The sequence below is a fragment of the Hibiscus syriacus genome, unplaced genomic scaffold, assembly GCF_006381635.1.
Source record: "Hibiscus syriacus cultivar Baekdansim isolate YM2019G1 unplaced genomic scaffold, ASM638163v2 tig00005946_pilon, whole genome shotgun sequence".
In the NCBI taxonomy this organism is placed as follows: domain Eukaryota; kingdom Viridiplantae; phylum Streptophyta; class Magnoliopsida; order Malvales; family Malvaceae; genus Hibiscus; species Hibiscus syriacus.
Window position 1 is genome coordinate 74,440 of NW_024062074.1, and position 23,928 is coordinate 98,367.

A 23,928-nucleotide genomic window follows, 5' to 3' on the forward strand; every position below is an offset into this window, starting at 1 on the left:
TCCAGATCAGCCCCGTGATTTTCAGCACGCTCAACAACCACTCCAACAACCCGGGTCTCTCGCCAGTTTTCTCGGCACCAACACCAACAAACATAAACAACAACAAACCTAGAGTTTTACTGAGATTCAAGCACTTTTTTCTACTATAAATAAAGCGTGTAAACACATTTGGAGGGGCAACAGATTCAAACATAAAAGAAAAAACACAAAGAGGAACACCAGAGATATTTCAAGGGGTTTTCAATCAAAAAGGAAGAAGCTTTTTCTACCATCATCAAAACCAGAGAAATCAGCTACCATTTTACACAACAAAGAGTTCTAGGAAAAAAGGAGAAGAAAGAACTTACCGTTTTGCTCGGAACGCTTCGGTTGCTTCATCAGAGAAAAGGGAACTCCTTTCACTGTCGAAGGTAACCCCGTTTCTTCTATTAATCCACACTTAGAGTCGAGCCATTTGAAATTTGTTTAGTTTTCTGTAAAAAAAAATGAAAAAAAGAAGTGAGAAGAGAGGAGAGTTGCGGCGTGAGAGAGAAGAATGGATGGCCAAGTGAGTTTAATTTAAGTTTTATTTTTTTAATAAAAAATTGTTACATGATTTTTTTTTTGAGCCCGTGGTTTTTTGTAGATTTAGAGTTAGGGCCATGGTTTTATGGCATTTGGGTCATTTACATCTTTAGTGCTTGTGTTGTTTAGTCTTTTTGATTTGGTCTCTCGTTTATTTTTTAATTTGTATTCAGTCCTTTCCAGTTGTTGTTAATACCAATTTAATCTATTAATTTCAGTTTGTTCCAATTTGATCATCTAAGTTTTTTATTTTACTTTATTATTTTTTTTATTTTTTATAAAATTATTTTTTCTTCATATTATTTTTTATTTTATTATTTTTAAAATTTAACCTTTTTTTCTTTTTCTTTTTATTTCATTAATTTTTTTAATTATTTTTTATTCTTCCTTTTTTCGTTGTCTTTGATTTATTTTTTTATTTTCATTATTTTTTTAATTTTTTATTTTTTCTTTCTTTGATTTATTCTTTTTTTATTTTTCAATTTATTTAAATTTTCTTTTTTTTCATTTTTTCTTTTGATTTATTTTTTTATTTATTTTTTTCTTTGATTAATTTAATATTTATGTATTATTATTATTATTTTGTCTATTAGAGAAATTCAAACTAATAAGAGGTAAGTAATTTGAATCGGGTTTTTAAAATTTTAATTTTAATTTTCGTTATTAAGACAACCGATAAATTAATTGGTATCGAAAGGGCGGTTCAAGGGTGCTAATCCTTCCTTGACCGTAACCGACTCCCGAACCCAACACGTTTCTGGTACAATGCAGATCAGGTAAGATGGTGTCCGACCCACCTAAATTCGTTTTAAAGTGGTCGGTGGCGACTCTAACCCAAATCAATCCAAGTCGAAGCCCAATTCCGGGCCTACCCGAAAGATGATCCTGACAGACATGATCTGATTCGAAAATTAAATTTATTTTAATTTATTAAAATTAAGACTAAATTGATAGAATATGTAAGTAGCATTGATCAAATATGTAATTATATTAGTTTTATTAACTGACTTGTAAGCAATTTCTTTAAATGTTAACGACAAATGATCTGATTGAATACATTTAAATAGTTAAGTAATATAATTTGACAAAAATTCAAAAATGATGATAAAAATGAAAAGAAACTACATAACTGGTCACTATGTAGTTTACCTACTATGTAGTTTACCTAAAATATATATGTATAATCAATTCTATTGTATCTAAAATCAACAACCAACTAAAATTATTAAAATTGAATAAATCTTAAAATTTAAATTAATTTGATTTAACCAAGTATTTTTTCACTCCTAATTTTTGCTTTGTAGTAATGCATTGCATTGTTTGATAAAACCAACAAGTAAAAATCATGGTTAGATATATGATTTTTTAACGAGGTCCGATTCTCTTTCCAAAAGAAATAATTATAAATCCATAAGTTAAATAATTTAACCTAAATTTGAATATGATAGAGGTGAAATAACCCTACTAAATAAAACAAATTTCATAACGAGTAATTTGACATTTTGATCCTTTTACGTATTGTCGTCTCAAAATAAGAAATTGGGAACCAAGGTAATGAAGGCAGGTTTAGGTTTACATACGATGAAGAGAATATCCTCCTCATTTCCTGCTTTGATTCTACCTTTCTCTGGTAATTCTCTTCCTTCTTCCTTTTCTAAACTGCCCATTACTTGTTTCATTTCCGGTTATTCTGCTGCTTCTGATAAATATGTCAATATGGGTATGACAAAAACCACCCATCTCGAAATATTGGTCGTAAATAAGTGTAAATCAGGATCCCTTGAACTTGATGAAGCTCTGGGTTTTTTCAATTCCATGATTTCGATTAGACCCTTGCCCTCAATTTTGGCTTTCAACCATCTGCTTGGAGCACTCTCCAAGATGAAACACTATGCACTCGTTATTTCTATGTGTAAACAGATGGTGGGCTGTAGTGAGTTGCAACCTGATATTTTTGCAATGACCATTTGGATCCGTTGTTTGTGCAATTTGAAGAAAGTGGACTTGGGTTTCTCTGCGTTTGCTATGATTATAAAACGTGGTCTTCATCCTAACCCTTATACCACGAATGCTCTGCTTCTTGGGCTGATTGATGAGGGTAAGATTGCTGAGGCAAGGGGGTTGTTTTGGAAAATATTGAACAACGATTACCCGTGTGATCAATACACTTATAGTATTATTATCAGGGGGCTTTGCAACTCAGGGAATATTCGTTTTGCAGTTGTTTTACTGATGAAGATGAATGTAAATAGAAGCTTTGAACCTAATGTAATATGCTATAATACAATTATTGATGGATTTTGTAAAGAGGAACAAATGGATAAGGCTTTCATTATCTTTCAAGATATGTTAGATTGGAGTATTGAGCCAAATGTTGTTACTTTTAGTTCTTTAGTTAATGGGTTTTGCAGCGCCGGCCGTTGGGATGAAGCAAAACGATTATTAGCTGCCATGGTTAACAAGGGGATTTCTCCTAATGCGTATATCCTAAGTGCTCTTATTGCTCCTCTTTGCAAGGATGGGAAGATCCAAGAAGCAATATCTCTATTCGATTTAATGACCCAAAAAGGCATAAAGCCAAGTGTTGTCACTTATAATTTGCTAATCCGTGCGTTATGCAAGTTTGGTGAGTGGAGACTGACCACAAAATTTTTTGAAAATATGATTGGATCTGAAATTTCACCCGATGCTATAACTTTTAATTCCATGATAGACAGTTTGTGCAAGGAGGGGAAGTTATCAAAGGCGGTTGAAATTCTGGAACTAATGACTCGTAAAGGTGTAAAGCCAGATGCCATCACCTACAATTCTTTGATTCATGGATTTTGTCATTCTGTGCGATGGGAAGAAGCAACAAGCTTGCTCAATAGGATGATGAATGAAGGTGTCCATCCTGATGTTGTGATTTTCAATTCTTTAATCAATGCTTTTTGCAAGGAAAAGAGGACCGAAGAAGCCATTACCATGTTGGAGTTGATGAGTCAGAGGAATGTAAAACCCGACATTGTAACCTACAATTGTTTAATACATGGATTTTGCAATTCAGGTAAATGGACTGAAGCAACAAGCTTGCTCGATAGAATGATGAATGAAGGTGTCCATCCTAATGTTGTGACTTTCAGTTCTTTAATCAATGCTTTTTGCAAGGAAAAGAGGACCAAAGAAGCCATTACCATGTTGGAATTGATGAGTCAGACGAATGTAAAACCCAACATTATCACCTACAATTGTTTGATACATGGATTCTGCAATTCAGGTAAATGGACAGAAGCAACAAGCTTGCTCGATAGAATGATGAATGAAGGAGTTCATCCTGATGTTGTGACTTTCAATTCTTTAATCAATGCTTTTTGCAAGGAAAAGAGGACTGAAGAAGCCATTACCATGTTGGAACTGATGAGTCAGAGGAATGTAAAACCTGACATAGTCACCTACAGTTGTTTGATACATGGATTCTGCAATTCAGGTAAATGGACAGAAGCAACAAACTTGCTCGAGAGAATGATGAATGACGGAATCCATCCTAATGTAGTAACTTTCAATTCTTTAATCGATGCTTTATGCAAGGAAAAGAGAACAGAAGAAGCCATTACCTTATTGGAAGTAATGAGTCAAAGAAATGTAAAACCTGACATAGTCACCTACGGTTGTTTAATACATGGATTGTGCAAATCAGGCCAATGTGAAGAAGCCACAAGCTTGCTCAGTAAGATGGTCGCTCAACATATTGTTCCTGATATTGAAACTTTTAACATTTTGTTGGATGCTATTATCAAACATGGAACAAACGACAAAGCTCGTGAAGTACTGAAGGTAATGGATCAACATGGTGTGAAGCCTAATGGATTTACTTACAGGGCAATGATCTGAATGTATACTGCGCTTGGTGAAATGAACAAGGGAAAGGATGTCTTTGATTCAATAGCAACCCAAGGTTCTGCACCTGATTTAACGGCTTTCAAGATGCTGATCAATGGGTTTGCAAGGAGCAAAGGAAAAGAGGAGATTGCGAGGCTTGCTGAAGAAATGCTCCAAAAGGGATTGACACTTAATGTGGAAACTCATAGCATGCTAAGAGAGTTGACAAGCCTATGAAAGCTGTATGTTGCAGATGGTAAGTATATTAATTAACATCTCATTCTTTTTGTTATTTTGTTTCAGTTTTTTCATTGTTACTGCTGAAATGGAGATGATGCCGGGATATTAGATGAACTTTGTCATTTTTTATTGAACCATCATTTGACGTTATTTTGTGAACCAAAAGAGAAAATGAGGCTTTTTGTGAACGTTTTGGAACTTAACCTTTTGTGTGATTGCTATAATTTTTTCCTTTTGCTGCAGGTTGTAATTTGAATCAGCACTAAAGTCGTGGTTGTGGCCATTGGAGGCTTACTTGAACGTAATGTTTCATTGTAAATATGGCTCTATTGCTCAGAATCTGACTGTTGTTACAGTTGCATTGACTTCTCTGTATTGTTTATATGATTGTATTTTGATGTGTAAGCAAGTTCATTGTCATTAATATTTTTAATATTTTAAGACCAAAGTTGATGTAGTTTCTATTCGGTGTGTTTAATCAAGAAAGGTCAACAAACCTTCAACTTTGTGGAGTGATCAGTGTGTTTAATATTTTAGCCCTTTTTTAATAGAGGGAAGCCTATTTATAAGAAAGAAAGCTCGATATTATGAGGGATCATAGAGTTTAAGGTAGTAATCCCACTTCGTGAACAGTTCTGGATCCAATAATGCAACGGAGCCTGCTTTTAATTTACTCCGACGACAGAACTGGTGCCAACGATGTGAATTCGATCCTGTGTGACTTGGCTGAGATGTGAAGTATTTTTCAATCCCAATTTTCATAGTATCTGGCTAAAGAGCTGAAAAAGTTCATCTTTCCAAAGGGATCCGTATACTTATTATAACGCTTAATAATTTTTACAGGGTACACATCATGATCCTGTTTTTGCCATTTGCGGTCATGTTTTCTGCTAGCAGTGTGTCGAAATATCTGACTGGTGATGATAATACCTTCCCTGCACCTGAATGTAAAGAAGTACTTGGTGATGATATAGTTTTCTCTTAAGCTACTCCCACGACCTGTCTTGCAGGTGATCTTAATGGTAGTTTCAAGCAGCCCAAGTCCTTTGGAAAGTCGATGATTTTACAGGAGTATAGTTTATCGAAAACAAGGCCATCATCGAGATTCTTCAGTCAAAATTTTTATTGAAGATTTCAGGTCCTGAATCACGGAATTCTGTTCCATTTTCTTTCTCCAAGCTGCCCATTTCGTGTCTCCTTTCCAGTTATTCTGCTGCTTCTGATAAATATGTCAATATGGGTATGTCTAAACCCACCCATGATTTCGTTGAGACCCTTTCCCTCAATTGTAGCTTTCAACCATCTGCTTGGAGCAGTTTCCAAGATGAAACACTATGAGCTTGTTGTTTCCATGTGTAAACAGATGATGGATTGTAACACCCTCAGACCGATTCGGATAACCCGATATGATTGTAACACCCACTGTAAAAATACGGAAAATTTAAAACTTTTTATCAGAACATGTAAACTTATAAAATCATTTATCAGTATGCAGAAATAAAACAGCTTTTCAGACTCATATATAAAATAAAATACAATTATATGCCCCCTAATCACATGTACCATCCTCCGAAAGCAACGCCGGAATAACTCCCTTATTGATGTCGATAGATGTACTGATACAATTCTTTTAACCTGCAATGGTGAGTAATAGAGTGAGCTTCGGAAAGCTCAATAATACAGAACTACCAGATTATGCTATAGGACATGCAGATAAATGGAAAGCCATACTTTCCTTATTAAATCAGACGTACACAAATTTTCGGGATAATCAGAGGTTCCACTGGTAGTTCATCGAATAGAAGCCATGAATATCTCAATTCATAGGAAACATTTCATAATATCACGTTTTTAGGAGATCGAATAGGACGTCTAGTGTGTTACAATCAAAACTAGTGAAAAGATATAAATCTTTTTAAAACCATAGTGGAACCCTCCAACCAACTCCGTCATGCAGTTCCCCAGAACTGCGTCCGTAGGGCTTACCCTAAGCACACAACAAAGGGAGCCAACCTAAGGATATACCTTGGGGCCCATGGGCCTACCCAAGGATATCCTTAGGTCCGTAAGACCAGCTGGATCAGGGTTGTGCCTTCATACTCCAGAATCCTATCCATATAAAAATTCAGTAGAAATCAATTTTGGCAATAAATCGTAATACATGGGTCGCCATCCAGTCATATGTCATAATCATAGTAATGAAATAAACCATATAACTGATTTCCACCTGTACACCATAAGTAGTTCCATGATTAACCCAAGAGAGTGCCTTGGGGCCTGAGAGCCTACCCAATGATTACCTTAGGTCCGTAAGAAATTTCCAGCTTAATCAGAGCTGTATCTCCAGTCTACCCATATAATATCCCAATAAAATAGTTCCATAAGTAACCAGTATATTTCATGGTCCATAAATCAATAACAATTCATAGTTTTCGATGAAAACCGTAACCAGTTATCACATACCATGTTGCCATGGTTCATAAACCAGTAAATCAATAATTTTGTTAAAACTCATTTCAAAACATATAAAACAGTCATGTAGTACATGTGGAACACACTAGAGTATCCAAGTATTTTTCAGAGGCATTTTATAGTTATCAGTATGGATAACATGAAGCTTGTGCAATTTGATCGGATTACAGGAACAAGGTTCCATTGGAGAGGATTGATTACTAACCAATCTAATCGGACACTTAAAGTTGATACTTAGAATCCCACTATGTTTTCATGTGCATCAGGAAAGTATTCAAGAACGCCTGGAGTGATTTGAGTTGATAAAGAAGAAACAAAGATTCATGACATTTACCAATTATAATAATCGATCAAATTATCAAACAACTCTAGAACTGATGCTTGTCGACTACTCAATTCATTGTCCTTTTATAGCATTAACTCTTTAATACCAAAATGCATATACATAGATCATCTCTAGAATCATCGCTTATATCTTCCAATAGTCTCTATTTCATTTCCACGTTTCAACGGTATCAAGAAATGCTAACGTATTTGATTTGTGGTTCGTTACCATAACAACAATACATTATACAAGTTTATTAGTGTTCCAGACTCATCCAAATCACTTATTTAATCCTCAGTCATAAAGATTAATTAATTCCTTTAGCAGTCAAGTTATCTCGGTTACTTCAGAGTTTTCCAAAGTAATTCGGACGTTTCTAAATTTCGAATCCATATAGTATTTCCATTCAGTTCAATATGGCCTTCGTGGTAAATTTGTCTAACGAATATCCACTTCTTAGTACCGAATACATTATAGAGTTGAGCTGAGTAATTACCGAATTATCATCAATCCAAACTTGAGAAGACGAACACACATTCAAGTGATATCTATGTCATTCAAGTACTGATATAGTATTATCGTTGATCGACCCGCATAAGGTGTTTTCCATAACTTTTTAAGGCAATGCCACATCCATATTTATTTGAATTCCTTAATGAATCCAAATCATTTACTTATTCTTGGCCATAAGGGTATTTTGGTCCTTTCGATGCTCAATGTTTTTTCATTCATTTCAAAGCTTGAGGATATGCATTCATTCCCGGGCTTGGTGATATTCTTGATTCATTTCCATTAAAGGGATATTTTGGTCATTTTACTGATCCAACGCATTTCAATCATTTTCTTCCATCCAATCTTATTATTTAATTCAAACGTATCATCTTTTCCAGACCTTTCGAACAATTCTGACAAAAGAGCACCCTCACTAATTTATTCTTAACCCATACATTTTCAGGTTAATTGCCTTCTCAGAAGTTACAAACAGGTTATCAGGAAATTTTTCTATACAAATACGGATCTTAACAATTATATCCATAATTTATCGAGTTAAATACGAATCCTCAAAGTACTTTCTCAATCAAGTTTAACTCAAACTATTTTTACCTCTCAAGGGCATTTTCGTAATTTCTTAAACAGATAATTTCAGTATTAACTCTTAACAAAAATAATTATAATATAGAGATCCTATGATTAATTGTTTTCTTGAACATTCTCTGCTCTTGAAATGATTCCCTTAACAACTTCTAGTAGCTTGTACAAACCACCTTGGGGTTAAAAACCAAATATCAAAATTTTCTAATCAAAACTAGCATTTCTTATGCACATCTGAAATTTTATCGAATCAATATGTCTTTAAAAATCCTTTATCCAACTTCTATGATCAAATCTTGTCTTTTTACAATATAAGGGTATTTCCGTAATTTTATCCTACTGGTGTATTCTCATAATGTATCATCCAATTACCTTTGATGAAATAAATTATATGTTACAGATCCAAGCAGATTCTTTTATCACTAAACACATAACTTGTAATTTTAATTCTAACAATCCATCTGAACCATAAACATTTACCGAATCTTTATCGTATTCGGATCGAGTGTAGAAATTAATTAACTACACATATGAGACCAATAATATCTTATTCATGCATTTACCAATATTCACATGATCCATAAAGCATAAAGAGGTAGTAAAGTATTACCTCAATTTCCGTGCCATACTGATTGACCATTTAAATTCCATTCGAATGCACTCGATCTTTAATTCAACTTCTAATAATTCCGGGTTCGAATTTGACAAAACAGACTTCGAAATCGGGTTCAAGATGTCGACAAAACCCAAACAATAACTCTTGAATTTGAGCTCACCAACTCAATTTCTAGTTTCAAATCTTTTTCTCAAGAGCTCGAACCTTCTAATATACGATCCCGAATCCAAAATAAATTTCCTAGCCATAACAATAATTTATTAAAATCATTTCTATAATAGAGGGACATAACTGACAAAATTAAAAACTCAAAGGGTCAATTTAATACTTAGTTACCAAGATAAGTGACCAAAATAATCTTATTCAAACTATTAGACAATATTCATAACTATATAGAAAATAGAAGAAAAGGTTGAATTCTCACCAAACTTGGACTACTCATGTTGTGATTTACCCTTTATCCTTTATTAACTTTTTCCTAAAACCCACGTGCTCTCATCATTTCTTTTCCATTTATTTTCAATTCTTCTTTAAGCTTCAATTTGTAATCAGCCTCCTCAAGCTCCACATCAAGAATCCAACCTCCGATCATCCAAAAATATTATCGAGCGTCAAAGATCTAACAAAATTTAGTCGATTTCTTTGAATAAGAATGGATTCGATCATCACCGACAGTCGTCTGATAAGGCTTCTTTAGAGCTATGCTGCTATTACTGACAAGGGAAACATTTTAACCGTCGGTATCTTAAAAAAAGAAGTTTGAATCATTGGACCCAAACGTTTTCTTGTGACCGAGCTTCTTCGTCATTTCTTTCTTTGTTTGGGGTTTACAAAGATAAGTTTAAGGTTAGAGGTTTATTTTGGTTCCATCTATTGCACGGGTAATACCTCATAAAATATCCCAAATAATTTCAAAATATCTCAATTGTGTGGTTCATGTCAATCTAAATAAAATAATAATAATAGAAAAAAAACAATTCACACCAACCAAAGTATGAACAACCCACGTGAATGATATAATTAACTAAAATCAATGAAGAACAAAATTACACTTAAAGTCCTCAATCTTTTCAAAATTCCTTGATAACCAAAATTTTTGTCAGACTATTTTTATAAATATCATACGAAATTTTAATCCCTTTGGGATGTTACATGGATTTTATTGAATTGCAAGTTGATGTCTTTGCAATTAACATTTGGCTCCGTTTTTTGTGCAATTTGAAGAAAGTGATCTTGGGTTTCTCTGTGTTGGCTATGACTATAAAACTTGGTCTTCAAACTGACCACTATACCATGAATTCGCTGCTTTGGCTGATTGATGAGGGTAAGATTGCCGAGCCAGTGGGGTTGTTTTGGAAACTATTGAACAACGGTTATATGTGCAATCAATAGACTTATGGTTTTATTATAAGGGGACTTTGCAACTCAGGGAATATTCGTTTTGCAGTTGTTTTGCAGTTGTTTTGCTGATAAAGATGAATGTAAATGGAAGCTTTGAGCCTAATGTGATATGCTATAATACAATTATTGATGGGTTTTGTAAAGAGAAACAAATGGATAAGGCTTTCATTATCTTTCAAGATATGTTTGATCGGAGAATTGAGCCAAATGTTGTTACTTTTAGTTCGTTAATGGATTTTGCAGTGCTGGTCGTTGGGATGAAGCAAAATGATTATTAGCTTCCATGTTTGACAAGGAGATTTCTCCTAATGTGTATACCTTAAATGCTTTTATTGATCCTCTTTGCAACGATGGAAGATCCAAGAAGCAATATCTCTATTCGATTTAATGACACAAAAAGGCATAGAGCCTAATGTAGCCACTTATAATATGCTAATCCGTGCCTTGTGCAAGTTTGGTGAGTGGAGACTGACCACAAAATTCTTTGAAAATATGATTGGATCTGAAATTTCACCCGATGCTGTAACTTTTAATTCCATGATAGACTGTTTATGCAAGGAGGGAAAGTCATCAAAGGCTAGTGAAATTCTGGAACTAATGACTCGTAAAGGTGACCTACAATTCTTTGATTCATGGATTTTGTCATTCAGGGAAATGGGAAGAAGCGACAAGCTTGCTCGATAGAATGATGAATGAAAGAGTCGATCCTGATGTAGTAACTTTCAATTCTTTTATCAATTCTTTATGCAGGGAAAAGAGAACCGAAGAAGCCAACACCATGTTGGAACTAATGTGTCAAAGAAATGTAAAATCAGACGCCATCACCTACAATTCTTTGATTCACGGATTTTGTTATTCAGGGAAATGGGAAGAAGCGACAAGTTTGCTCCATAGAATGATGAATGAAAGAGTTGATCCTGATGTAGCAACTTTCAATTCTTTTATCAATGCTTTATGCGGGGAAAAGAGAACCAAAGAAGCCAACACCATGTTGGAGCTACTGTGTCAAAGAAATGTAAAACCAGAAGTCGTGACCTACAATTCTTTGATTCACGGATTTTGTCATTCAGGGAAATGGGAAGAAGCGATGAGCTTGCTTGATAGGATGATGAATGAAGGAGTCCATCCTGATGTTGTGACCTTCAGTTCATTAATCGATGTTTATGCAAGGAAAAGAGGACTAAAGAAGCCATTACAATGTTTGAACTAATGGTTCAGAGAGATATAAAACCCAACATTGTCACCTATAGTTGTTTAATACATGGATTGTGCAATTCAAGCCAATGTGAAGAAGCGACAAGCTAGCTTAGTAAGATGGTCGCTGAACATATTGTTCCTGATATTGAAACTTGTAACATTTTGTTGGATGCTATTAGCGCACAAGGAACAACCGATAAAGCTCGTGAAGTACTGAAGCAGATGGATCAAAAAGGTGTGAAGGCTAATGGATTTACATACAGGATATGATCAGAATGTATTGCATGCCTGGTGAGATGAATAAGGCAAAGGATGTCTTTGATTCAATGGCAACGCAGGGTTTTGCACCTGATTTAATGGTGTATAAGATGTTGATCAACGGATATGCAAAGAGCAAAAGAAAAGAGGAGACTGTGAGGCTTGCTGAAGAGATGCTTGAAAGGGTTTGACACTTGATGTGAAACTCATAAAATGCTAGCACGATTGACAAGGCGATGAAAATTGTATGTTGCAATTGGTAAGGAGATTAGTTAACATCTCTTTCCTTTTGTTATTTGTTCTTTTAGGTTTTTTTTCATGGTATAATGTTTAAATGGAGAAGATGCCAGGATATTAGCTGAACTTTGGCATTATTTTGTGAACCAAAAGAAAAAAAGTAGGCTTTTTGTGAACTTTGTGGAACTTAACCTTGCGGGTGATCATTGTAATTTTATTCTTTATGCTGCAGGTTGTATGTTGAATGAGAGCTAACTTTCTCATAATAGTATAATGAGTCAGACATGATGTAACTCCACTGTGTTTACATGATTGCATTGCGTGAGATATATTGTGTTCCTATGTGTGAAAGGTCAGGCTACATACTGCCTCTTCTCCCTTGTTAGCTTGAATCTTTTTGTTCTATTTAGACTTGATGTGGACATGGAATCTTGTTGTTGGTTGGGAAATATTGGGACTAATTTTGGGATTTCAAGATTTAAACTCTTATTGTTTAGTTCTCTTGTTGTGTCCACCGAGAAACCATTATCATTTTCCAATGACATTAAAGGGCCTGAAATGATTAAGGTCCGAGTTGGATGTCATTACCACAGATTGCCTTATAATATGGTTCGAGTATGACCTTCCTGGTCTTTTCTGGATATTGCAAAGCCGTATATGCTTTAGCCATTGGGGATGAAAAATTTGCATCGATGGCGGAATGGTGAAAAGATTTGTTATCTAATATTTATCTTTTTGTTTACCTCAAAGTAGGATGAAAGAGGAGAAACTCTCGCTTCTGCTTTCGCTGAAGATCAAGGTTAGGGCCCGGCACCTTGATTAACAGTGGAAAAAGAGATAATCAGATATCTATCTACAAGAAATTAACCATATTATTTCATTGCTTTCTTTTGACCGTATATGTTCCTACTTGAAGTTCCTATTAGCAAATGCTCATGTTTTGTGAATTAAGATGCTGACTTATGTGAGATTCTTGTGTCCAGTAGGTGTGGAAATAGGAAAGCTGGGTTGCTTTTAAATGTTCTAATTGGCTATTGTGGTTAACCGCTTTTGCTCTTAATGTAATACATAAATGTTATTTCCAGTTTACTGTGTGTTTGTTTGTCTTAAGCTTTCCTTGAAGAAAGTATTGGACCTGATTTCATTGGATGTTTGCATCTGCTGCACTGACTACCTGTGCATATTTGTGTAGGCTTCATGCTGTTCTTCCATTGCAATCCTGTGGCCGGAACATGTGTCCGACACTTACGCCCGAATCTGAATATGGTTGGGTGCTTTAAAGCATGGTAGAAGGAAAACTGGTAGGTTGTTAAGGGTGGATTTGATGAGAGTTGTTCTTCCTCCTGGGGAGAGGACAATCGTCCTTGAAGCTTTTTATTACTGGTTGAAAGAATTTCACCCTTGCTCTAATGTCACCTATATATTGAATCCAAGGTATCTCCTGGTTTATAAAACTGTCTCACCATTCAATTAGTAATATCTTACCTCTATAGAAGTAATAGCAAAATTGAAAATTATTAACAATTAAATTAATAAATTTAACTCGTTAGTTGTGAACGATTTATTCATTTTGATTTGAATAAAAAGTCATAATCGGTGAGAAAGCGATTATTGGCCAGTGTCTTTCTATGTGAAGGAAAGAAAAGTCAAAAAAGAAAAAATGAATGAGATAGATGTGGTTTAAAAAGAAAAAAAGATCTCATTTCCTTGTTGTTTTTCGGGATATAAATATCTCAATTATAAGTGATTATGTTAGGCTTATGATATTAATACCAAGTCAAATTTATCCTTGATGAACAATATAGGATTGTTTAATAAAATGTGAGAGACATAACCTATATGTTAAATATTTTGTGTTACAAAAAATAAATAAATGAAAGATTTATCTTAGTGGTTAGGTGTTGGGATTTAAGCATGTTGGCCTAAGTTCAACTCCCCATAAAAGTATGTTTTGCTTGGTTTAAATTTAAACCAATATGGTGTTGTCACGTGTCATCATCTTATTAGATAAAAAATAAATATTAAGAATAATATTTTAATTTTTATTTAAAAATATGACATTACAGTGTCACATCATCATCTATCATGCTTGGACACACCATATCAGCATTTGAGTCCGCGTGTTCTTGCTTGGTCAGCATCATGCGTTGACTGTTAGTTGACTAACGGTTTCCATCCAACGATGGTGCTTTTTGACCCAAAATGAAACGTTCGGGGGTCAAATGTTTTAAAAGATAATACGGATAAATTTGACAATACTGTCAAACGTTAGGGTTATTTTATTTCATTATACCATTATTTTTTTATTAAACAATGTGATTCAATTCTTTAACTTTTATTTAATAGTTTTAAATACAATTTTAAAAATATATTAAAATTTTCAAAAGTAAATTTTGAAAATTCATACATTTAAAAACTTATTTTTTTCTAAAATTTTTGAAATTATTATTTAAAATATTGAAAAATATCAAAAACAAATTTTTAGTAACAATTGATGGAGCAAATGAGATATTTTTTTATTAATTTAATATGTCAAATTAGCTCGTTAAGTGTCAATAATTCTTTTTAACAAAATCCAAAATTTAATACTCATTTTCTTGTCACACAAGAGCTCATCCATTATTTGTGTTTGGCCAATGGTGGATCATCGTGAGCTTTAAAACTATACATGGAGAAAGCGTATAACTGTGTGGAATGGTCCTTTTTAGTTTTTACGAGACTTGCTTCTTCGACTTGGTTTTGACACTAAGTTTCGCTTGTGATGTCTTGCGTCTCCACAGTCAGTTATCAGGTTTAGATTAATGGAGAACTCTCTACAGTATTTACTCCAACACAAGGACCGAGACAAGGTGACCCACTGTCACCATTTTTCTTTGTCATGTGTACTCAAGGGCTCTCGTCTTTGTTGCACTCAGAACAACGTGGCTCACATCTTCCAGGACTTCGAGTAAGCATTCAAGGGCCTCGTGTAAACCATTTACTATATGCAGATGATAGTTTGGCTTTTATGGGAGCTTCGGAACAAGTATTTCATAGACTGGCTGCGGTGCTACATCTATATGCATCGACTTCATGACAACATGTTAACTTCCCTAAATCTAATGCTTTTTTCAGTCCGAATACTCCACCAGCCGTCCGAACCTCTCTTTGTGCGATTTGGGGTGTTACTGAGGTGGACAACCCAAGTTCTTATTTGGGTCTGCCCCTTATGTTGGAGCAAACCGTTCGACAGCCTTGGGGTTTATCCGAGATCGTGTTGTGAAGAAGATTCAGAGTTGGTCTAAGACATTCCTATCTTTTGGGGGTCGTGAGGTGTTTCTTAAAGCGATGGGTCAGACTCTTCCGATATCTATTATGGGGTGCTATCTACTGCCTTTGAGCATTAACAATGAAATCACGAGTGCTCTGCGTGACTATTGGTGGTCAGGTCATTCCGACGATAGAGGCTGGCCTATGGTTTATTGGGCTACTATTTGTCGACCCAAACGAGTTGAAGGGTTAGGATTACGGGATCTTTGACAATTCAATTTAGCTCTCCTTGGTCGTCAGGTTTGGCGTGCTAACCATCAACCAAAACAGTCTGGTTAATAGAGTGCTCTCGGCTAAATATTATCCTTCCCGGAATATTTTTGACGCTCACCTTGGCTCCCGACCATCATATGTTTTTCGCAGTATCTACATTGCCATGTCTGCTTTGAGGATTGGTTTTCACTGGCGAATTAGTATTAACAGTAATGTCTCCATGCATGGTTATCTTTGGGGAGGCTCAATTCTCGTGGTTTTCACAAGTCATATGCTGATAAGCATGCAGCTCCTATACTTTGTGGGAATTTATGTTAGAACCAAATCATAAATAAATATGAAAATCAAACCAGGATTGAATCATGCAAAATCATCAAGAATAAAATAAATACTAAATTTGTGGAAATCAGGGCCGGTCCAATGAGTTTTAATGCCCTGGGCGAGATAATAATTTTATGCCCCTATACTACTGTATAATAGACAAAATATAGGAAGGAATTATATGATATGACAAGTTCTGTTCTTTCTCCACAAAAGTCAATCATTTTACTGTGAATTCAACTTGAACTCACGTCCAGAGTTAAAAACAAAAACACTCCCCTCATTTGTCTGACACAATAATACTTTTAAGCAAGCCTATCATTTTTTGTGGTTAACATAAAAAACATTTGGAGAGCCATCAAGTAAACACTTTAATGGTAATTTTCTTTATGCAATGTCACATCAATTAGTTTTTATGCTAAGGATCTTTGCTGGTAAATATATTGCTTTAGGGAAAATAACAGATTCTGGTAACCAAATTTTGAAAACCTTTAACAAAGACCCCTATTCGAACAAGGGTAAAAGGTTTAGAAATTTTTTCATATGCAATTCTTGTAAAGACACATGTGCTTTAAACAGATTGTGGAAGTTGCTTGAAATTAAAGCTTATGTACCTGACAGAGTTGAGATCGTCTTTAAAGCCTTTTGCTTGGCATTGTCATCATGCAAATCCAACTTCAACACAACCTTCTGCAATAAAACACAAGATATATTTTTCAGAATCATCCATTTTTTATAATTAATTTGTAAGGAATCATAATCGAATTTAAGAACAACCCATCAACAACGATCCCCTTCAAAAACAGAAAGCTACACACACATACAAAAATCACAAGTATGTACAAAAGAATCAAAACCCAGAACAGGAAAACATATAATTTAATCATAAACAGAAAGAAGATCCCATAATAGAAAACATACCTTCATTTGTGTTTAGAACCTTCTTTAGCTTTTTGAGGGAATTTCAGAGAACGAAAAACACAAAATAGAGATGATTTGAAAGAAAGTGTACAAAATAGAAAAAGGAAGAAGGATAAAAAGGGAAGGAAATGTGAAGAGAATAGAAGAGATTCAAAGGAAGACGTAATGGGATTTTGAAAAATATTGAAAATTTGGACAGATTACAAAGGGAGAAAACAAGAAAATCCAAACAAAAATTAAAGTAGTGCAGAGAAAAAGAGAGAGAGAGCACTAATAAGTCTAATATGGAGGGAATATGGAAGTTAAAACAAGTGGACACTAAAAAGATTGGGGTATGATCAACCTAGTAAAGCCATAGAGTGGCTAATTAAAGCAACACCTTTCTTTGTCAAAATCAGCGTGCAGTAGCACGTACAAGTTGTCCATCTTTGTCTTCTAGAAAATGATGCCCCTACATGCTGCCCTGGGTCGTCGCCCATGTGGCACATGTATAGGGTCAGCCCTGGTGGAAACGTACCTGAATTCATTGTTGGATATTACCTAGAAGGTTGAGATCTTGAAGATTTTCTTTTGGTGTTGATCTTCAGAATTCATTTTAGTATGAACTCTATAACGGGAATAAGAGAAAATACGAGATATCTATTTCTTGGATATCATAACCCCTTTATATAGTTGATTGAATCAGTTATTGTCTATGCTTATAATTTTATCCCTCATCAAATTATAAATATAACTTTAATAGTATCTACACTTTTATTTATGTGATACTTTTAATACCTTATGACTTTATAACATAATTGGTCACTTAATTTATTCATATTTAATGATAACAATATACATTATAAATATATGCCCATAATTATGGATTTTAATCCAACAATCTCCCACTTGGGCAACATTTGTTTCCTTATAAATGTATAACCTTATGAGCTCAAAATTTGTTATCATGTAATATGTATTCTATAACAATCTCGTCCATCAACTATATCCATATAGGATCAAAGTGGTATTCGTCATATCTATCATGACTAGACCCATCAATAGTCACGTATACAAACACAGTCAAATGGCATAGATCAATCATGGAGCGTAGTATGGAAATTACATGCAATGTGAATCACATATGTCTATTTCCAATTGGTCCTCTTTAAACATAAGTGAGGTCGGTCTCTAAACAATAAAAGAGAGTGAATAAATTGAATACTTTGTTTCTGATCAGAAAATAACCAAATACATAAATGTCTGAAAACTAACATAAGTAAACAAAACTCACACTCAAACAATGATATCATCAAGTGATATAACACCCATATGAGCAGTGTGCTCATGAAATACCTTAGGTACTAAACCTTTTGTGAGTGGATTTGCTATCAAGGAGTTTGTTCCAATGTGTTCACTGAATATTTGTCCATTTTGCACTCTCTTTTTCACAACTATGAACTTTATGTAAATATGTTTTGCTTAGATGAGCTCATATTATTGTTGGAATATAAAACTATTGACTTATTGTCACAAAATAATTTAAGTGATCTTTCAACATTCTTCAAAATATGCAACCCAATGATAAAATTTCGTAGCCATATGTCATGGTTTGATTCCTCATAGCATGCTAAAAATCATAATCAGAATACCCGATGACCTCCAAATGATTTGATCTCCTATAAGTGAGCATGTAATCTTTTGTTCTCTGAAGATACCTCATAACCCTCTTGGTTGCTATCCAATGGTTCATACTATGGTTGCTTGAGTATCTGCCTAACATCCCAACAATGTAAGCAATATTTATACGCATACATACTTGAGCATACATCAGACTCCCAATAGTTGAAATGTAAAGAATCTTTTGCATTTCCTGAATTTCAAGGTCAGATTTAGGACATTGAGTAAGACTAAATTTGCCTCCTTTAGCGACATGGGTGTTAACTGGTTTACTATTTTACATGCCAAACATTTAAAGTACTTTATCAATGTAATTATTTTGTGACAATCCAAAAATACCTTGAGATCGATCTCGGTGTATTTGAATTCCTAAGATAAAAGAAGCATCGCCAAGATCTTTCATTTCAAAATGCTTAGACAAAAATCTTTTGGTTTCATGTAACAAACCAACATCATTTGAGGCTAGCAAAATGTCATCGACATATAGAAACATAAATATATGCTTACTCCCACTAAACTTGTGATATACACAATTATCAACCATATTTATCTCAAAACCAAACGAGATAACTACTTGATGAAACTTGTGGTACCTTCGACGAGAAGCTTGCTTGAGTCCATATAAAGATTTAGTTAATTTACAAACTATATCTTTTGGATCTCCCAACTCAAATTGTTCAGGTTGCACTATATAAATTGTTTCTTAAACGCATTCTTAACATCCAACTGGTGTAACTCAAGATCAAAATAAGCAACAAGTGTCATGATTATCTTAAAATAGTCTTTTGATGAAACTGTAGAGAAAGTCTCTGTAAAGTCAATGCCTTCTTTTTTAGTATATCCTTTAGATACAACATGTGTCTTATACCTCTTCACTTTACCATTTGCATCTCTCTTGATTTTAAATATCCATTTGCAACCAATTGGTTATTGTCTTGCATGAACTTATACTCATCTTGCATGGCATCAATCCACTTTTGAGAGTTAGTAATTTCCATGAAATGACGAAAGTTGATTGAATCACCTTTCATCATTCCATTATCATCCTCATTTTCTTGAAGAAATACAATGTAATCATCCGAAATAACATTTCTTCTTTGTCTCGTGGATCTCCTTAATGACACATGTTGAGTTTGTTCCTCTGGAATAATTACCTCATCATGAATAGGGAGTTGGTCAACATTGTCCTGTTGAGGTTTTGGATTCACTTCTTGATTAATAGGTATAAACCTGAACAACAAAGTGATAGTAGGAACTGAATTGGAATTTAATTCCTCCTCAAAAGCAATGTCTTTAACCTTATTTCTCTGTCCAAAACTCAACATCCTTAAAAATGTTGAATAGCCAATAAAGTATATGCTCATTGTTTTGGAGTCCAATTTATCTTCATGTGACTCATAAGGCCTTGCCTCAGATGGACATCCCCAAATGTGAAAATGCTTTAAACTAGGATTTTGACATGTCCAAAGCTCATAAGGTGTTTTTACAGTTGCTTTAGTATGCACTATATTCAGAATATAAAATGTTGTCTTTAATGCTTCTCCCTAGAAAGACTCAGGTAAGGTAAAATGAGCAATCATACTCCTTACCATATCCTTAAGAGTCCTATTACGTCTCTCAACTGCATTATTCATACTAGGTGATTCTGGCATGGTGTACTATGGGACAATATCATATTCCTCTAGGAATTTGGCAAATGGTCCTGGACGTTATTCACCCGAGCCATCATATCTACCGTAGTACTCAACACCACAATCAGATATTAGTTTCTTAATTCTTTTGTTGTGTTGATTCTCAATTTTAGCTTTATAAGCTTTGAACACATCCAAAGACTAATATTTCTCATGAATAAGATATAGGTACACATAACGTGAGTAGTCATCTATGAATGTTATAAAGTATATTTGATCATTCTAGGATGCCGTAAGGAATGACCCACAAATATTTGTATGAATTAATTCTAGGACATATGTAGATCTGTTGGCACCTAATCTCTTAGTTTTGGTCTGTTTTCCCTTGATACAATCAACACATACATTAAAGTTTGTAAAATCAAGGGACCCAAAAATACCATTAGACACTAAGCGTGCAATTATATCTTTTGAGATATGACCTAAGCGTTTATGCCATAATGATGTCGAATTTTCCTTATTTAATTTTTGCTTAGTACCATGTGATTCCACGTGCAAGGTTCCATTATAGGATACAATTGTTTCGAGTAAATAAAGGTTGTCATACGTAATCAAATAACTGGTTCCAACAACATTTGAATTTAAAGACAAAATAAATTGATTATTTTTAAATGAACAATAATATCCATATTTGTCCAATAAAGAAACAGAAACCAAAATTTTCCTAAAAGATGGTACAACAAAAGTGTCGTTTAAATCCAAATAATAACCAGTTCCTAATAGCAACCTAAATTTTCCAATTACTTCCACCTCTACCGATTTTTCATCGCCCACAAAAATGTATCTTTCACCATCATTTGGCTTTAGAAAGTTCAGGTAACCTTGCATAGAAACACGTATGTGAGTAGTAGCACCGAATCTATCCACCAAGTATTTATAGGTATTGAAGTTAAATTAACCTTAGAACAAACGAAAGTAAGAATCATACCTTTCTTTGCACGCCAAGTGTGATATTTGGTATAATCTTTCTTCACATGTCTAGACTTATTACAAAAGAAACAACTTTCTTTATCTTTTTTTTGTTTCTTTTGAGCTGGGACCCTTAGTTACTTCATTATGATTTTTCCTTTTCTTGCCCTTATCTTTAGAGGCACAGGCCAAATGCGCACTTTTAGTTTTGTCTTGCTTCAACCTTTCTTCCTTTTACACACAATAAGAAATAAGCTCATTTAGATTCCATTTCTCCTTTTGGCAGTTATAATTGATTTTAAATTGGTTAACTGCGTAGGAAGCGATACCAAAACCATAAGAACAAATATATCTTCAAAAAGCTCAATCTTAAGTGCCTTAAGTTTTGAAGCAATATGGAACATTCTCATAATGCACTCCCTCACATTTTCTTGACTCTTATACTTCATAGACATCAAAGAAGTCAGAAGTGATGTCATATCAACTTCATCGTGTTTAGCAATACGTTTCTAATTTCATCAAGGAAAATCTTAGCCTGATTAATCTCTTCAAATTAAGTGCCCCTAAAGGCTTATGAAATGTTGTGTTTCATGATAATTAAACTCATGCGATTTGAACAATCTCACCTCTCAAAATACTTTTTTGCATCAAGATTGCTTTTCGCAGTGAGAGGTGCAAGTTGTTCTTCTCTTAATGCAAGGTCTATGTCCATATAGCCAAGCAATATAAGTAATTCTCTTTTTCATTCCTTGAAATTTGTCTCATTAAGCATGAGAATAGAATTGATATTAGCAGAAACAGTGGTAGAATAGAATTGATATTTGCAGAAATGGTGGCAGTAAAAGAACTAGCTAAACAAAATAAATAACAAGCTCACATAAGCAAACAATAAATTCGAAATAATGACTAATTCCCATCACAAGGTACTACATTAATACCAAGTCTTTGGACAATAATACTAATAGTAAATGGTACTCTTGTTGTAGTAATCAAACATTGACAATAAATAGTAATACTAAAGGCTTCTAAAATATTGCGTTCCATGACCATTAAACTTATGCAATTTAAACAAATTTCACTTCTCCAAATCTCTTATACCAATTAAGGATGTTATCCCCATGATAGGTGGAAATTATTCTTTCCTTAGTGCAAAATTTATGTTCATACAAACAAAAATTTTATATAAGTGTATTTTCTCATTCCTTGAGATTCGTTTTCTTAAGCATGAGAAGAAAATATATAATAGCAGATATCGTGATAGCCATAAATAAATAATTGGTTGAATACAAAACAAAACATAAATAAAATTAAAGCTCACATCTTAAGTAAACAAATAAATTCAAAATTATGGTTAATTCTCATCAGGAAATACCAAACACTACATCAATATCAAGTCTTTGGATAGTAATATTAACAGTAAACGGTACTCTTGTTGTAGTAATTAAACATTGATAATAAAGTATATCGAACAATAGACTAGTCTTTGGACTAATGCAATGCTCACATAAAATACCTTATAATAATTGTCATATATTATTACCATAGATGTCACATGAAATCCGGCCAAATATTAACTTTTCGTGGGCCTATTTATAAACGCATAAATCACAAGAAACATAATCATTTTGATATTTTAAATAAATCAGTTTACACAAAATAGGTCACTTTGACGGGATTATGTTTCAACTAATCTATCAAAATATCAGACATGGTCATAATATGAATTAATTTGTTTCAAAAAATATACAATAACCAACAATCAAAATTAGAAAAATCTAAATTGAATATAAACATATATTGCATCAACAATATAAATAAAACCATATAAATATTGTCAATCAATCAATTTCTCTTAATTTAACTTTTAATTTAATTAAAAGACAATCAAAATAATAATAAATTTGAATACACTTAAACATTACCTCAAGATATCAAATACTCCATTAATATTTCATCTTTAGACAAAATATTCACCTTAAATGATATTTGATGTGGTAACCAAACACTGAAAAAAGAATACGTCAAGCAAAAATCTTCCTTTAGGTCGATTTATTACATGCGATTACTAAAGTTGTACATGTGATTATGTCAGTTATTAATCTTCCTTTGGGTTGATTAATACTAACATATCCTAAGCAAAAAACCCTTAATCATGGATTCACCAAATTAATCAAAACACGATGCAAGAAACTAAAACCAAATTCATAATTACTATATATATATTTTTTCAAATTGAATCGAATATATCAATGTCAAATATATATTCTATAATCCATAAAGATGAATGGAAATGGAAGCTTTGAACCTAACGTGATGTGTTATAGTACAATTATTGATGGATTTTGTAAAGAGAAACAAATGAATAAGGCTTTGATTATCTTTCAAGATATTAACGGGTATGGGATGAAGCAAAAAGATTATTTAGCTGCCATGGTTAAACAAGGGGATTTCTCTTAATGTGCATATCTTAAATGCTCTTATTACTCCTCTCTGCAAGGATGGGAAGATCCAAGAAGCAATATCACTATTCAATTTAATGACCAAAGAGGCATAAAGCTTGATGTTGCGAGTGGAGATTGGCCATAAAATTCTTCAAAAACAAGATTGCTTCTGAAATTTCACCTGATGTTGTAACTTTTAATTCC

General features: G+C 33.7%; 1 protein-coding gene and 1 pseudogene across 1 annotated transcript; both read left to right on the plus strand.

Moving 5' to 3' along the window:
* Positions 1 to 2,145: 2,145 nt before the first annotated feature.
* On the plus strand, positions 2,146 to 4,875 carry LOC120200386 (pentatricopeptide repeat-containing protein At1g63330-like). The gene has a single exon (XM_039201260.1). It carries the CDS (start codon positions 2,146 to 2,148, stop codon positions 4,432 to 4,434), a length of 2,289 nt encoding a protein of 762 aa, XP_039057191.1. The 3' UTR covers positions 4,435 to 4,875.
* A 5,444-nt stretch (positions 4,876 to 10,319) lies between these two features.
* On the plus strand, positions 10,320 to 11,917 carry LOC120200387 (annotated as a pseudogene).
* Positions 11,918 to 23,928: the final 12,011 nt, after the last annotated feature.